Source organism: Primulina eburnea, chromosome 3 (assembly GCF_022965805.1).
Source record: "Primulina eburnea isolate SZY01 chromosome 3, ASM2296580v1, whole genome shotgun sequence".
NCBI lineage: Eukaryota > Viridiplantae > Streptophyta > Magnoliopsida > Lamiales > Gesneriaceae > Primulina > Primulina eburnea.
In genome coordinates, this window is record NC_133103.1 from 4229998 (window position 1) to 4245508 (window position 15511).

Below are 15511 nucleotides of genomic sequence, written 5' to 3' on the forward strand. Positions count from 1 at the left end.
TTTATTTTGTTCTCCATTTGAACTTCGGTGAATAGAAATACGAGTAGGTCTCTTGTGAGACGGTCTCACATATCTTTATCTGTGAGATCTGTGAGACGAGTCAATAAAACAAAAGTTGCACACGTGTAAAAAAATGATACGAGGGTATAACCCGCCGGGAATTGGATAGAATTGGCCGGCCCATTGGACACGGAATATAGCATCCATTATTAATTCCAATGACAACTCGCTGATGCCAATTATTCTCGGAATATAATTATGGGAAAATTGTAATTTTCATTTCCATTTGAAAGTTTTGTACATTTTAAAATTAGATTTTAGTCATATGTTTTCAATTTTTGTAATGGTAACAAATTTTTTTTTAATAAAAAGTGCTAGTGTAACACTACGTACATCCATGTTAATTCAACATCATATCGATGAAAAGTTCGAAAAAATACCAAAATTATGAATAGGAAATTCGATAATACAAATTATAAGAAAAGTGTAGAAATTAAATAAAGTATTGGAGTTCTAGGTTCATATCTGTAATAATATAATATGCCATAAATTTTATAATTTTACAGCCACGCAGTTAGCTGTCCTAGGTACGTAAAATACATGATTATAGTCAAGTCAACCCCTTCACACATACCCACCTCTCTCTCTTCTACGTTAAATTCATCTAACACACCTGTAAAATAACAGTAATTCAGTGAATCCAAACGTGGTTCTAAGTTCTGAATTCACAAAGAACTGAAAAAAAATACAGTTGAAAAGAAAGATCAAGATTTTGGTATGGGTGGAATAGGAAATTTGCTTTTTTTCAAGTTTACAGGTGTTGGTAAAACGGCTGCGTTTGTGGGTTTCTTGCAGGTATGTTATGCAAATGTACGAATTTAATTTATTTATTTTTTTGAAAAAGAGAGCAATGATTTTCTTTTCTTCAGCTGAATTCTTCGTAAATTTATATATGCAGTATTAGAAGAGTAGTTACAAATCTTGTGAATAAATAATTACTGAATAAAAAATCTTACTTTTGATAGTCGAAACCCTAATCGCCCGTATCAGTTGTTCTGGCCTGAATGCTTATTAGCAATTTATAAAGAACTGTGAAACGGCAAAGTTTTTATTGAGTTTTAACCTTTTAACGGTACCCTTATACAAGTTCTTGTTGATCCCATTTTTATTAATCATATATATTATGTTTTAGGAATTCAACTAATATCTCACATTAAAAATATACCGAGAATATCACGAGTTAATAAAATAGAATAATATAGGTCTTTTGGATAAAGATCAAAGGCAAATGCATGAGAACTTAGACTCAAATTGGACAATATTATATCACTATGAAGATATGTGTGATCCATTGTTCATCAATGTGATGGGATTTTTTTGTTCGAATCGTAAATCAAAATCCATTTTGATTAAATATTTATTGGAGATGATATAATATATTCTATTAATAAAATTATGCATGCTTTGATTTTTTTCACACACATTTGCATTCTTTTGCAGAATTTACAACATCTACATCGTATGCCATGAGACATGCATTTAAGTGCATCTGCATTTTATGCATTTGGAGGAGCAAAAGTCGTGAACAACAACTTGGATTAAACAAAATAGACTTGTGCTTCCTCCATCATACCAACTCTACAAGTTACTATAATATATCATCATATGATAGTTTTGACATTTTGATTCTAAATTACGAGACTATATATGTAAATTATAAGGTCACAAATATGTTGTACAAAGTAACAAGTTATGAGAATGAAGGGAAATTTTTTGGCATTAGAAATTATTAAAGTACCTGTGATTTGGTGTCTTCAGCTGTGATTGATTGTAATACGTGCCAATTATATTATTCTTGTCTATCAAAGATCTCATTATGGAAACAATAAAGAAAATATTTGAATATCAAATCATATTTTATCTTCTTATGATGCATATGAAAAGTAAACTGTTCAAAACGACCGGCCTTTAAAATATTGACCAGGAGTTGTGATGTACTACTGAAAACTTGAAAATGAGGAAATGCAGATGCACTCATAGTTCCAAGAAACTAACTTTACTAAAATCAGTTTTTGCATTATCAATATTTCAAAGAAATGTCCATTGATCTCTTAGTCTAATGGCGAGAGTAAGATCCCAGATTCTGGATTCAAATATCACTTTTGCAGATAATTTAGTTAGGGCATAAACATCCATAATAAATTAATGTATGTTATTAACTTTCGATCTCTTCAAAAAGTGTGAGGTCCATGAGCCACATAATCATTATATTAACACTTTCCTATTATTAATGAGATTAATTGTGATGAATTTTTGTGCTGACATGACAGCTGTGATTATTAACATACATCTCACATTGGTGCATGAATATTAATTGGTGTTAAAAGCACTCATTAATGCACCAATGTGTGTGCTCTTAGTTTATATTTAGATTTAGATTGGAGATCATATCCTCGTTGTAATATATATTAAAAAATAACAATGAAATGTGCCTGTGTATTTGTGTTCTACAATCAATGGAGAGGAATTAGGCCAGGGAACTTCAAAGCTGAAAGAAAAAATACCTTCCGTAGCCTAAAGCAGAACAAAGATGTCTCAAGTCTTAGCAAAAAAGCAAAGTTACATGGTTGTTCCTATTACATACACAAAAAATAGACCAACTTAATTGGCAGGTGCTTCAAATAGCTGAGATTATTTCTTGGTATATAGACAGTAATATACAAGCTCAAATGCTGGCGATGGTGCAGTTAGCGTTCAGAGGCTGTGTCTTTGGTCCGAGTTACACCAAGTGAACGTTTGTAAATGTTTAGAGAAAAAACAAAATATAGAAATATTTTACCAAACACGTAATCGCCATAGATCACATCCAATTCAGACATTCCTTCTCAGATTCTTATCTTTTGCACGTACAGAATCTCAGTATCATGAACTAAGTAAAAGTTTCAGCATCTAACAAATATTGCTTTACTGCTTCATACTGAGGAACAGACATCCCTATAACTTAACTTTGGACACGATCTCGATGGACAACCGTGGCTGGGAGATGTTAGTTAGCTTGCATCTACACGTTTCCAAGCTTATTTCAAACATAATCCCAAACAGAGGAATCAGCTAAGCCACAGTTGTATCAACGATAAAAATAAACATCACATAATACACAAAATACTTGCAATGATCAATTGGAAAGACACCACAACTGGCACAACACAAACATGATTCAGATTGTCAAAACAAGTACAAGGAAATAAGAGCTTCAGCCCAATAAAACGAACTACACGATAAAGCATATGAAAAGGGGTGGCACAATCCATGAAATAATCAGAATTCAAAGTCAAATTACACACTAGATAATGCAATAAGATGATATTTAGAGCCTTGTGAGAATGGAAAAACCATTAGCAAGGTAACCAAATATTATATTCAATAAACTTTTTTTATCACGTAGACCTCCAACAGATACCGAAACGCGTAGCAAATATACGTGCAATATCCGTAAAGATCTTTTGCATGTAAACAAACGGTAGATTCAACAACTGCTGCTGGAAAACACATAAACATGGCATTATCTCTGGAGGGTGTAATCTCCACCCATGTATGAAACAGTAAATGAGACATACAAAAGTAAGCGAATGAGTATCATAATTATATTCATGCAAACATTTCATTTATGCTATAAGGGGCAAAAATGCTTTCTTCAGTCTCTAAATTGCCTTCCCTGGATGGGCCGGATGGACATATACGCACGGAATCACAGAACAAAACCCAAACAAGAAGATTCCAAAGAAACGAGAACATTTTTCTATATATGCACAAGCATAGCCTGATTAGATCCCAAAATCCAGGTCTTTGGAAACCAAAGAATCTACCTCAAACAGGCTCATTGTCGTCCCAAGTTTCAATTAGAAGGTGATATTCCACGAAAATTATGGTAGGTGGCACACTCCTGTTCGAGAATCGTTTACTAATATCGATCACTTATTTTAAACAACAAATGTACATACAAAAACATAAAACTGCTGCATAATTTAACAGCACTTGACTGATTGGAAAAGAATACAAAATTCGAATCCAATTTCATATAAACAAATGCTGATAAATGTCAATATTTTTTTTTATCTATCATACATTATCACGATAAATATTTGTTTTAGTACACCACAAGGGAGAGGCTCTGACCGGGATAGAAGAACCACAGTAGACCTCCAACAGATCACGAAACCGAGCCTCAGAGGACTTTAACATCAAAGGCAATGACAAGCACACTTGCTTCTCCACACACATTTTGTGCCTGGGCTTTATCCTATTATCAAAACTAAAGGAAAAGTACTGCGGGAAGACAACCAATTCTTTCAACTCCCTCCCCATTTCCACAACAAAGTAATCGAATTTTGGCTTCAGATTCTCCTTTATACTATAACAAAACAATGCGGGGAACCTCCTGAACATAACTATAGTGTCCTTGTAAGAAAAACCCAGCTTCTGCAAGTACTCCATTCGGGGAATGAACTTGGATTCAACGCAGCAGGACAGAAGAGAGGCACAATTAGCAACTTTCTCGATGCCGATGGTACCCTGGAGGAAGTAGAGAGTGGGTCGGAGCTGCCGGTCGACGCTGCGGGTTAATAGGCGTGGCCGGCGATGAATAACGTGGCGAAGATTAACGGCATCCACGTGGGCTTCACGGAGGAGGAAAGTGGTGGCGGGGATGATGACCGTGGAGGTTGGGGAAGTTAACAAATCAGGGCACATGGGGAAAATACGGCGGAGATCCTGCACGGTGAGACCCAGTGAAAACAGGAAGTCCACAGTGCATTTAACCTGGGAAAGGGGTGTGGAAATCAAAGGCGGATGGGATTGGAGGCAGTAAAGGGAGTCCACACCCAAAGAGTCTAAATAGAGAAGCAATTCTTGAAGGGGAGGAGGGGAACTGGTCGTTGGGGATTCGTCTTCAGGGGATTTGATGAGGAAGGGGGGTTTGGGTAGAGAGGGAAGGGCAACCGTGGAGGATTTGGGAGGTAAATGCAGGTGATTAGGGCGAGAAATGAAGGGGAATTGTGGGTTGTGAAGCTGGAAGGGGATGGAGGCGAAATGGAGAGTTTCTTGCATGGTAGTCGCTACATTCTCTGAATCGAAGGAGAGGAATAATGTCAATGGTCGGCGGCGGCGGCGGCGGCGAACCGGAAGAAGATAAGGTGCAGAAAGCTTTCGTGCAAATGTTATCTGGAAATCTTGAGTTTTGGAAGATAACGCCTTGCTTGATCAGATACCCATTCTTATTCACTTTTATAAACAAGTTATTTTAATAATTAAATCTCATAAAAAATCTCTTATAAATTTATGGATAATCATGTATCTAAAAAATTAAATTATTTATCATTTATTCACATTAATCAAATTATTAAATATAAAAATACCATGTTATATTTTGTAGTTATTATTTATTAAAAATAAATTTATAATTTACTATCTTATTTCGAATTAATCAATTAACCTAAATATCTTATTACTAATTAATTAAAAAGATTTTAGTAATCACATAATTTTGTTATCCTATGATCCTATCCAATCGCAGCAATCCAATAAACGGATCCTAATAATAATTTTTATTTAGCCGGTATTATATTTGCTAAACCACATGTTCGTATAATAAATATAATTTTGTTATCCTATAAATTTTATTAAATTTTGTAAATTTATTATAATAAATAAATGTAATAGATTTTTTTAAATATTTACAAAATTAATAAATCAAAAATCAAAACTATTATTTTTTTCATTTAAAAGATGACTTCACGAGCTAACAAGTCGAATATTGTAAAGTTTCAACTTGATTTGTTTATCTTAACGAAACTAATTGAGCAAGTTCAAACGAACTTTTTTCGAATCGAGTTTTGAATAGCTCAAACAGTTTAATTTATTTATATATTTTATTATTATTATTTTATACATTCCTAAATTTAAGGGGTTAGAAAGAAAAATTACTGGAGTAAGTAGATTAATCCAACATATAATATTTTGGACTTCCAAGTTTTCAAAGCTCTACTAGATTGTAGACTATTTAACGGAGTTAAGTCATACTTATTATGATTTTATTACATTGGCTAATTTTCTAGCTAGCTGATTAAAATATTTTTTATTCAGTTAATTTTCTTAAACAAACATTTTCGTAAACATCAAAAATAAAGTTCAATATTCCTTCAAAAAAATAAAATTCAATATATTTTCTAAAAAATTAAGTAATAAATAAACGAAGTTCAAAAAATTTAGTTTTTTTTAAAAAAATTACAATAATAAATAAATTTAAAACACAAGAGGGGACATAAATTCTCACAGCAGCTGTGTGCACTGATCCGTCCACCCACCTTAACGATAATGGCGTGTTCAGCAGCTGCTTCAGTGGCCGCTCTCCTCTCACCCAACCCCAATCTGAAACCCTCCATCTTCTCCAAACCTCCCGCACCTAAATCTCTCTTCAGCTCTCAGTCTATCGCGGGTTCTTCATCATTCTCCGGTCTCTGCAAGCCTTCCGTATCCCACGCTTCCTCGTCTCGACCTCGAAAAGATGCAATTTCATCGGCCGTGCCGTAAGTGTTTCTGTTGAATTGGATGTCTGGATTTTAGTTGCTACTGTAAATGGGTTTTTAACCAGTGATCTTGTGTTTATTGTTTATTTTACCCTGAATTTCTAATGTTGGTGAAAGGTCAAGCTTATCTTTCCGTTCTTAAGCACGCAGTTCACAATATCATAGCTGAATATTTCTTATTTTTTTCCTGATGGTGTTGATTTTTCACAGATTTTTTTTAATTTTATTTCACTTTGTTGTTTTTGGTGGAATGAAGGCCACAAAGAAGTTGTGTCAATGTATTTGGATTTTACAAGACTGAATTCGAGTTTTGAATTAGAAGTCTTGTACACATGTGGGCAGTTGTCAAAACTCTAAATCTTGGGGATAATGATCGAATTGGCATTTTTTTCTATTGGCTAAATAAAAAACCTTAAATGTTGGCTCTGTATCTTTGTAATATTCTTTTATGTACTTAAACGTCTATTCTTGTTATAATTTGTGTAACTTTCTTGACAGGCTGAACTTCCACTGGTTGGGAATACAGCTCCAGATTTTGAGGCCGAAGCTGTGTTTGATCAGGAATTTATCAAGGTGATCTGGAGGAGAGTTCCAGATAAACTAGTCTGTTAAAGTGTTCCATTATCGGAAAATCAAAGACGCCTTGAAGTGTTTTCAACAAAATTGAATCTTTAAAAAAAACATTTAGTACTTTATGCTAATGGAAGGCATGGTTAACAGATTAAATAGATACGGAACCAATTCGAATTCGGTCGGTTTAGTCTGGTTCAATCAGGGACCAATATAATTGTTTTTGGTTGAATGGATTCAACATGAATAGTGAATCGGATTGAGTTGCTTCAAAATTAATATGAAACCATTTTAGTCCAATCCATTTGAATCCAGTATCGGAAATAGTCCAAAACCAGTTTCTTATAGCTATATTAGATAGCATGTACACTACATAGGGTATTTTGTATCTATTAGATAATTAATAAACTAATCAACAATTGAAACACACTTATATCTAATTCCTTTAGATACATAATGGTTTTAAAAAAATTGATTTAAATTTGTTTTTCGATCTGGTCAAATCCGATTTCGATCCAACTTAGTTCGATTTCGGTTTTGGATCGGGTTACAGTCTCAGTCCGGCAAATCCGGTATCATACAAGATTGGCTGATTTTATCACCCCGACAATCCAGAACCGGTTTAATCTGGTCCGGAACCAATCCGATCAAGTTAGGTAACATGCCTACTAATGGTGCTATTTTAATTCACTCCATCTCTCAGGAGTATTTCATAGGTGCCGTTGTCAGCTACATTTTGTTTTTGGGATGGCTTGTTTGATTGGATCATCATTATGTTATACTCACTTTCTAGTAAAATCAATTGATGTTCAAATTAAGAGAACCTCAGAATTATTTCCAACTCTTTGTTTTTTCACTTTTGATTGTTGGAAGTTAAAGGATCTGGTAATCTTGATGGTTAATCCTCTCTGACCTCAGTCAATTGTAGCTGCATCTGGTTCAAACATCGTGGACTACAAGCTGAAGTATTTTTGATGCAGGTTAAACTCTCAGAGTACATAGGGAAAAAGTATGTTATTCTATTTTTCTACCCGCTGGATTTCACGTTTGTGTGCCCTACGGGTGAGTATGAAACTGTCTCAGTGACCTTAATTTCACCGCATCTCCTGGACGGTGGCGGCTACTGATGCAGTTTATTTCTCGTATTTGATTTTATTTCTGCAGAGATCACTGCTTTCAGTGACAGATATGGAGAATTTCAAAATTTGAACACAGAGGTGTTGGGCGTTTCAATAGACAGTGTGGTTAGTTTATTCTTTTACACAAACTGGTATCAATTCTCGTTTTGTAGCCATTCCCTAACTCTTAATCTTTCTTAATTAACACTTATCCTTGGAACTGCAAAGCTAATTGCTTTTATTGTGATGTAATGTCGACAATTAGTAGTAATATTGGTCATTTCAGTTCCTATTACCTTCCATTTTATAACTCATCCTCATCTTACTTTCTGATTGATTTTCATTAAAGTACACGAGTAATTGTTGGCTGTCTTTCATGAGTTTGAATTTTGGGAGGAAACAGTTTCTTCATATTATCAGAGTACTCAAGATGTCACAGGTTTAAAACTCTAGGTGTTCAAAACTGCATATATAGTTGGCTACTTTATATTCATTCGAACTTTTGGGAAGTTTTTATAGCGGTATTGGGAGAGAACTCTTAATCTATTCCCACCATAGTTTTCTCGTCTTAATTGTGATATAGATGCTTTCAAATTGTCAACGCGAGTCTTTTATGCACCAGTGGTTCTTACAGAAGCTTGTATCAAGTTGAGCTGCATTGACTTACTACCGCATCCTCTTGTAGTTTTCCCATCTTGCATGGATTCAAACAGAGAGAAAGTCGGGAGGTTTGGGTGATTTGAACTATCCACTAGTATCTGACGTCACCAAATCAATTTCAAAATCATACGGCGTGCTGATTCCCGACCAGGTATGTATTATGTTGTTTGGCCATTTCTGGTTTTCATATATCGTGCAAACTATTCTTATATATTTGTCGAATTTGATGATTAAGAGTTGGCATGGATTAGACATCTTATAATTATTTGTGGTGTTAATTCAGGGCATTGCATTGAGGGGGCTTTTTATCATTGACAAGGAGGGGGTTATTCAACACTCCACCATCAATAATCTTGCTATTGGCCGTAGCGTTGATGAAACCTTGAGAACTCTTCAGGTGATCGAATATGTTGTATAGCACCAATTGTTCCTGTTCTTTTGTTCAGCTATCTAATTGGACGTGTGCCTAGGAGGATGTATTTTTAAAAAGATTTGATTTGCACCGTTGTTATCAGTTACACATCCTGGTACTGACTTTGTTTCAAATGGGAGACTGGTGATGGCTGTTCTATGGTGTTCTTTCGTGTACAGTGGAATCATGTAAATCTGATGCACTTTTAACACCTAAACGTGTAGGCTCTGCAATATGTGCAAGAAAACCCTGATGAAGTATGCCCAGCTGGATGGAAGCCAGGGGAGAAGACCATGAAGCCAGATCCCAAGCTTAGCAAGGAATTTTTTGCCGCTGTTTAAGTTCACCCTCACCCAAATACCGGTTCACTTTTATTTTAGATTTTATAGAGGCCGTAGAAAGTTTTGTAGCCATTAAACCAGATTTTTGAGTCTACTCTTGAGAGTTAGATTGCTTGTGAATGACTGGTGTTAAATTGAATGGATGATTCTTTCATGTAAGAATAATATTCCCATTGTTTGCACCCGCCCTTTTTATCGTGAACGCAAACACGAGTCATGATTTTCAATGTGAGGATCATGAACTGGGCGGGCACTCGCAAGAAAGACAAAACTCTGGTCTCTGGTAAAATCTACACAAGTTCGAAATTATTCCCTTTCACGGGATTCGCCGTCTTGAATCTGGATGCAGAAGAATAACAATCATGCACCGGCTGGAGGATTCCGGGGAAGGTTCACCGGGGATTCAGACTAGCTATGTAAATAAATTTATCTTGACCAGCTATGTAAATAAATTTATCTTGAAGTAAAACATAAAGAAGTCGATCGAGTTTACATTAATCCCGATTAAATCAAAGGATATATTCCTCGTGTATTACATATAGTTGGATGTGTGAATTTCTAATGTCTACATATATTTTGATGCAAACTAAAAAACTTCTATCCTTTTATAATTAGTCATTTGCTACGACCGTTTAGTCCGGGCTAGAATTTTCTAAGTCATGGTTGATCTAGTATTGACAAATAAAATCTACGAGAAAATTTGACAAAATTTTATGTATAAAAAATAAGAAAAAAACGAGTAGCTAGTTTCAAAATAACAAAAAGTAAGGCGAATGTCGATATATTTATATGTACCAAATATTGTATGCCCAAAATTTGATGATACTTGTTCATCAACACATCACAAGGCGGTGACACCGGATTCCGGAACGTAACTTAGTCTTTACACTTCTCTCCAGATAAATTATGCGATCTCACCACATTCTGGAATATGTTCTTGCATAAAGTACAGGTTCATTAGTAACTAGCCACATAGTTTTAGATATAAAAAGATGAAAAATCAGGTTGCACGAAACATGAATCAGACTAAAACGAGTATATTTCTGATGAGATTATCTATCATATATGATCAGAAATGAGTGTTCAAGATGGTTCAAGAACATTCGATATCGACGAGAAAAAGTATGAGATGAAAGTTGAAACCAAGATACTGGAAAACGATCGAATTAAGGAAGCCCACATGGAACGAAGAGAAATCTTTCACCAACAGCCTTATCCAAGAAACACAAGAAGGAAATACGGTAATCGTCCACATTCAGAAGCCCCACGGCCCCCACCTGCATGTTCTTAAAATGATAGTCCGTGGATGGATTACAACAGTAATAACATTGCATATATGAAAATAATGGGCCAAATCGTGTGTCATTTTCGACACCTTTCACATTTCATTTTGCTGGAACAAATCAATTCAGGTCTGGTTGCAATAATATCTCTGAATTAGCATTATTCGAAATTAAAATTGTGGTAATCACCATATCAATCATCACAAAACTGTGTGTTCAGTGGCATAATCATCTCCCTATTGTGGGAGAGGTCAAGGTTCAAACCCGATGAATAAAAAAAACCCACACAACTGTCATTAAATAAACTAGATATATATGTTCTGCGATTTTTCACAACTTCTGCAGATTCTTACTAAGAGCGGCAAATCAGTGAAGGTCGAAAATGTATCAAAACATTTCTCTATAGATGAAACTGAGTAATAGATATGTCCCAATATTGAAAAACTGAACCTACAAATGGAAAGTATAGCAACTTACCGGTTTACGTACGATGGATTCCAAGCTGAGACCACGTAATGACTTCGAGTAACTCTTCAAGGGTCCCATAACCACTTGAAATTGACGAAAGAGGAAATAATCATTACTATAGAACAATATGATAAAATTCACAAATATGAAATCATTTTCTAACACAAAAAAATGCATACAAATTCCAAGAATGCATGTGCATACACATATATGATGATCATACACACACACACACACCAGGAAGAGTAATGAAGGCATCAGCCTGACTAGCCATCTCTGCCTTTCTTTGATGTATATTAGATACTGCACAAACTTCTCCAATCGGTTCCCCCGTTATCTGTGCATTTAGTACTCAAACTTTAAAAAAGATCGAGAAACAAAAGAGAACAGGAAAAAAAAAAAGTTTCGTTCCATACCTCTCTGAGGCATGAGAGTCCTTGGAATAACCCTGCAAAAAATCTAGATTATTTATGGCACCAGATGGAAAATGAAGCAATAACTTAGCTCATGAACAAAGATATGCAGATCCATGAAAAACCTCATGCCAAATTGGACATTTAACTTTTAGGGTAATACTTCATGAACAGCAGAATGCATGTACTTGGAGTGAGATGCATGCGTAAGATTTATGATGTTGGTATGACAATGTACACCAAGTTTCAATCTATCGAAGCCCTTGAAAAAAGTAATTATTGTGTCACATAAACAATAAAGTTATAAGAACATTTGATCCTATGATGTCTGCCTTTGGGGTGGAGAGAAGGAACCCTTTTCAGGAAAATTAGAGGATCTTGCATGGGCCAAACAAAATATTATAATCACAAGGGGACATGATGATTGTCATTTGAAAGTGGAAACTTCCCTTATATTAAAAATGAAAAACTCTAAGAAGAAAAATTCTACCCAGCATGAATATGTACAGCCCATTCAAATAAACTTAGACCAGAGAGCATTCAAATGCAGAATTAAGTTTTTATCCCAAAGGCATTAATTCTTAAAAATGTGCTAGATTTTGCTTTTCAGTTTTCATTTAAAATGGGTACACTTTAAAGAGCCAACACACTCCGAATTAAATGAGTTTTAGACTTCTGCTCCGGCTTCTCTCTACAAGATCAAAATAAGAAATCAATTTTCTCTGATCATCCAAAACATAGAACTGCTTGTATTAATTTACACATACATCTGCTAGCTAGCGGCTTCAAACTTTGGCATGAATGCAATAATCTCAGAATCCATATCCTCACATACTCGAAACGAGACGAACAAACGACGCAATCCGCATTCATATTAGTTTCTGATCGAGAGATACATTTAACGCATACACATGTCGAACTTGTGTCATGCACACAAGAGATTATCGAATAAACTCAGTCCATGCATGATTTCCAACTGACAACAGTTAAACCATCTAATTTTTTTTTAATGAGTGCGTGAGAGAGGGAGCAAACCCTAGAATACGGCGCCCACCATCATGAATTGCCTGAGAAACAAGACCCATCAAGCCCACGCTTCCACCTCCATACACCAAATCAATCCTTCTTTCCACCACCCATTTCTCACGTTATAACAGCAGGACAGTGCAGAAATTTTGCCTGCACACAAAGTCAAGCCTTTTTCTACTGCAAATCGGGCACCCCCGCGCCTGCGCGCACGAGAGAGCCTCTTGACCAATCATTATTACACCTCTACAAAGTGCAACTCAATATAAGCTCACCAATACTATGTCTATTTTACTATGTGAGATATTTCCCACTTGCCATGAACTAGGCCTTGTTTGCTTATCCAATTTTCTATTCAAAGATAAGCCCAATAAACCTCAAAGTCCAACATAATCATCACAAATCTTGAAAACCCAAATATTAAACATAATTAATTTTGCATTGGTTCATTGAAGAACTCAGAAAATGATATCAAGAATTGTGCAAAATCATAATTCTGTGTATGATTGATTATACGTGCATGAAAATATTATACGAACAAATTTGCATCGAAATCCGCAACCAAAAAAAGATGATGAAGGCAGGCAAGGTAATGGAGGAGACCGAAACACGCTTAAAAGTACATGATTTTAAAAGGGCACGTTTGGTTCCCCATTAAAAGGCAAGGCTTTATTTTATTATTACAAACATATTATTAACCATAAAATAAGATCATCCGAGAAGTCTGCTATTAACTGACAAAGATTACAGCTAGCAAATCCCTTCTCTCTCTCTCATGCCAAACAAAACTTAAACCCTAATCCTACTTACAAAGGCAAAACCGATATTATATTCCAAAATCTCTCTTAAGCTCCACGCTTCGACAAGCTCATGGTTGTTAACCAAAAGATAGGGAACCATCCAAATGTAATCTATTCCAAAAGATTACAGCTAGCAAATCCCTTCTCTTATATTGAAATGGTTCGATAGCAGACCTGTCTGGTTTAGGAAACTCGCAGTGAGAGGAAGTTCAAGAAAATGGGAACACTCAACCCGAAGGAGAAACCCGTAATCGTATACCCTTCAGTGGGCAGATACGATCAAACGCAGTAGCCTCAAATTCCCCCCGGGCTATTCTGTTCCGATGCACCATGTAGCCCACTCTCCTTCATTCCATAGTCAAGGAAACTACCAAATTTACGCCCTGAATCCACATTCTGATTCGTTCAACGCATACTACTATCAGAACCCGTATCTCCCTATGATACCCGAGCCCAAAAAGACGACCACATTTGGCCGAGTGATGCTGATCTTGATGATCCTCCTTGTAGTTGTAGGCATTATGTGCACCATGCATGAGTTTAGTCATGTCCTCTTCGGAACCTACATCCCCGGGTTCCAAGTTACGTTCCTCAATCTATCAAGCTTCACCGCCACGGGACGACCTTTACGGGCAAATGGGGCGCCCATGTCACCGTCGCGAACTTAAACGAAGATCTCGAAATCCACTTCAGTAAAGTAAAATCTCGTGTCTTCTACAGAGAGGCCATGACGGGGATCGCTTCCCCACGATGACATATTAACAGAAGATCTAAGACTGTACCGGTTCCAAATCATAGTATTTTTTACCGTTCTAAATTTCCAAATCATATCCAATAGCATGTAATTTAATATTGTTGGAAATAGTTTAAATATAAATTAATTCCGTTGCTTCAAAAACTCAATTTTTTTAAATGACTATTTTCTAAGTTCATTTATTAAAAATGTTGTTACAAGTAAAAAGGAAGGTCTTTCGGAATCTGTGGCCGCCCACAACTTTTCTGAATGAATATGAATATTCTTGCCCTCTTTTTAAATGCCTTATCTTGGTATCCTTACTTTATTTCTGTTCTTGAAAATCTGTTAATTATCCGCTTACTCCTCATATTTTATAACTTTCAATTTAGCTTATCATTTTAAATTTCTATATCGAGTAGTAAATATGATTATTAGAACATAATAAGAAGCTTTACTCGCACGAAAAAGATTCAAGACGTCGGATATTTGGAAAAATTACTTTGTGGTGTTAAAGCTACAATTTCGCATTAACTCAAAATCATGTTGTAAATACAACATTTAAGATGAGATACATCATTTAAACTATGTTACATAAAGCTAATTATAATTATATTGTATAGAATTAGATCGGTAGTGCAAGAGAAAATTCAATTAAATATATATATATATATATATATATATATATATATATATGAGTAGGTCTCATTGAGACGGGTCAACCCTACCCATATTCATAATAAAAAGTAATATTTTTAGCATATATATATATATATATATATATATATATATATATGAGTAGGTCTCATGTGAGACGGGTCAACCCTACCCATATTCATAATAAAAAGTAATACTTTTAGCATAAAAAGTAATACTTTTGCATGAGTGACCCAAATAAGAGATCCGTCTCACAGATACGACCCGTGAGACCGTCTCACACAAGTTTTTGCCTATATATATATATATATATATATATATATAGAACGAATTAACTAGATAAAATAATGTTGGTGGTTAAACTAATTTCAATTATTCCTTTCTTGGTGGGACGGGCCTAAAAGTTATTTGTGGTTCTGGTATATACCATACCCAAACTCGAAGCG

General features: G+C 35.2%; 2 protein-coding genes and 1 long non-coding RNA gene across 6 annotated transcripts; 1 reads left to right on the forward strand and 2 right to left on the reverse strand.

Annotated features, from left to right (window-relative positions):
• Positions 1-649: 649 nt before the first annotated feature.
• Positions 650-5256, reverse strand: LOC140825515 (protein SEEDLING LETHAL 1, chloroplastic-like). Of its 4 annotated transcripts, none has more exons than XM_073187353.1 (3): positions 4177-5256; positions 2565-2633; positions 650-673 (listed from the first exon to the last, which is right to left on the reverse strand). In XM_073187353.1, exons 1-3 carry the CDS (start codon positions 5104-5106, stop codon positions 665-667), a joined length of 1008 nt encoding a protein of 335 aa, XP_073043454.1. In that variant the 5' UTR covers positions 5107-5256; the 3' UTR covers positions 650-664. The 4 variants fall into 4 exon arrangements, with proteins under 4 accessions (XP_073043454.1, XP_073043453.1, XP_073043455.1 ...); XM_073187354.1 differs by lacking the exons at positions 650-673; positions 2565-2633 and adding exons at positions 2640-3076; positions 3867-3943; XM_073187352.1 differs by lacking the exon at positions 650-673 and having other exon boundaries at positions 2478-2633.
• Positions 5257-6311: 1055 nt separating this feature from the next.
• LOC140825517 (2-Cys peroxiredoxin BAS1, chloroplastic) lies at positions 6312-9867 on the forward strand. The gene is given in 8 exon segments (XM_073187356.1): positions 6312-6514; positions 6517-6584; positions 7083-7157; positions 8135-8216; positions 8319-8398; positions 8958-9083; positions 9216-9329; positions 9569-9867. Coding segments are annotated over 8 exon segments (804 nt in total). The 5' UTR covers positions 6312-6372; the 3' UTR covers positions 9686-9867.
• A 1482-nt stretch (positions 9868-11349) lies between these two features.
• Positions 11350-12982, reverse strand: LOC140828042 (uncharacterized). Its single transcript, XR_012117102.1, has 3 exons — positions 12885-12982; positions 11853-11884; positions 11350-11773 (listed from the first exon to the last, which is right to left on the reverse strand). It is a non-coding gene; the product is annotated as an uncharacterized lncRNA (long non-coding RNA).
• Positions 12983-15511: the final 2529 nt, after the last annotated feature.